At 65.5% G+C, this 1,398-nt stretch overlaps 1 protein-coding gene across 1 annotated transcript in view; it reads left to right on the top strand.

The window, feature by feature from the left end:
• Foxo6 (forkhead box O6) overlaps window positions 1–554 on the top strand; it is a 20,256-nt gene extending 19,702 nt beyond the window's left edge. Inside the window, exon 3 of the mRNA XM_055611217.1 lies at window positions 1–554. This exon is cut by the window's left edge and continues 44 nt beyond it. Coding sequence (XP_055467192.1) covers window positions 1–416 — 416 coding nt within the window. The 3' untranslated portion in view covers window positions 417–554.
• Window positions 555–1,398: the final 844 nt, after the last annotated feature.

Here is a 1,398-nt window from a genome sequence, read left to right as displayed (position 1 = left end):
CGGCTTATCCCGGCAAGGGAGCGGCCCCGTATGCGCCCCCGGCGCCCTCGCGCAGTGCCTTAGCCCACCCCATCAGCCTTATGACGCTGCCCGGCGAGGCGGGCGCCGCCGGCCTGGCCCCGCCGGCTCACGCCGCGGCCTTCGGGGGTCCGCCCGGCGGCCTCCTGCTGGACGCGCTGCCCGGGCCCTACGCGGCTGCAGCAGCCGGGCCGCTGGGCGCCGGGCCCGATCGCTTCCCAGCCGACCTGGACCTCGACATGTTCAGCGGGAGCCTGGAGTGTGACGTCGAGTCCATCATCCTCAACGACTTCATGGACAGCGACGAAATGGACTTCAACTTCGACTCAGCCCTGCCTCCACCGCCCCCGGGCCTGGCTGGGGCACCGCCCCCTAACCAGAGCTGGGTGCCAGGCTGAGGGCCACCCTGCGCAACCTGGGTGCCCCGGTCCCGTCCCCGAGGGACCCCTGTCTTCCCATCCCGATCCCCGGGTCCCCTACTCCCCCGACCCAGCTCCGCGGGAGGATCCAGGAGGCGAGCCCAGCCCAGCTGGAGACGTCCCTCAGAGCTGAGCGCAGAGGGAGGTGGGAGGGAGCGGCTGGGACGCCTCGCCAGTCCTGTCTGAACTCCTAAGACCTCCTGGTGGGGCTGGAAGCCTGGGAGAGATGGCGGAGGTCCGGCTGGGTGGGAGTGGGGAAGAGCGAGCGAGGCAAGGCCGCTGGCCCACTGTGGAAGCTGACCCGGAAGCCACCTAGGAGGTGGGGCAGGGGCGTTTCTGAATCTTCAGTTCCTATTGCTGGGCCCTTTGTGACGCTCAGGCCACCCAACTGCAGTCTGATTCTCAAATGACACCTTTTCCCCTCACTGGCCATCGCCCCACCACACGAAGTCAGCAACCCTCTGGTTCACACCTATCTTGGTCATCCATTCCACCCAGTCCTCCGGTTCTCAGCTACCCTCTGGTTCCGTCTCTCCCATTTGAAGCAGTCCTGGCATCTCCTCTCCCGTCGGTCAGCCCCACACTCCCGCTGTAATGGTCACGGCCTCTCCAGCGGGCCTCAGATCCAGATCCATCCCCCAACTCGCCACCCCTTTCTCCGTGCCAGTCCTGGCCCCTCTCTCCCGTATTTATAAGTGTCCGGTCGGGGCGGGCGGTGGACGCGGCGTCCCCGGCGCGTATCGTAGGCAGTGTACTGTGGCCGTGCCGTCAGCGTGTGCGTGTGCGTGTGTGCCGTGTCGAGGCCGTGTAGACTGCATTGTACAGCCTATTTTCATGAATAAAATTGTTTTAAATATTTCCCGCGCCTTGGGTTAGGGAGGAGGGGGTGATGGTGATGAAAGGGGGGTGATGCCAGGGTCCCTGTTGCTGCGACTTTTTGTCTGGGTGCATGGCCAGAGAT

This window comes from Psammomys obesus, unplaced genomic scaffold (genome assembly GCF_907164565.1).
Source record: "Psammomys obesus unplaced genomic scaffold, mPsaObe1.curated_primary_1811, whole genome shotgun sequence".
NCBI classification, from domain to species: domain Eukaryota; kingdom Metazoa; phylum Chordata; class Mammalia; order Rodentia; family Muridae; genus Psammomys; species Psammomys obesus.
The sequence above is the reverse complement of the archived record's forward strand: the minus strand, read 5'-3'. Positions and strand labels throughout refer to the sequence as shown.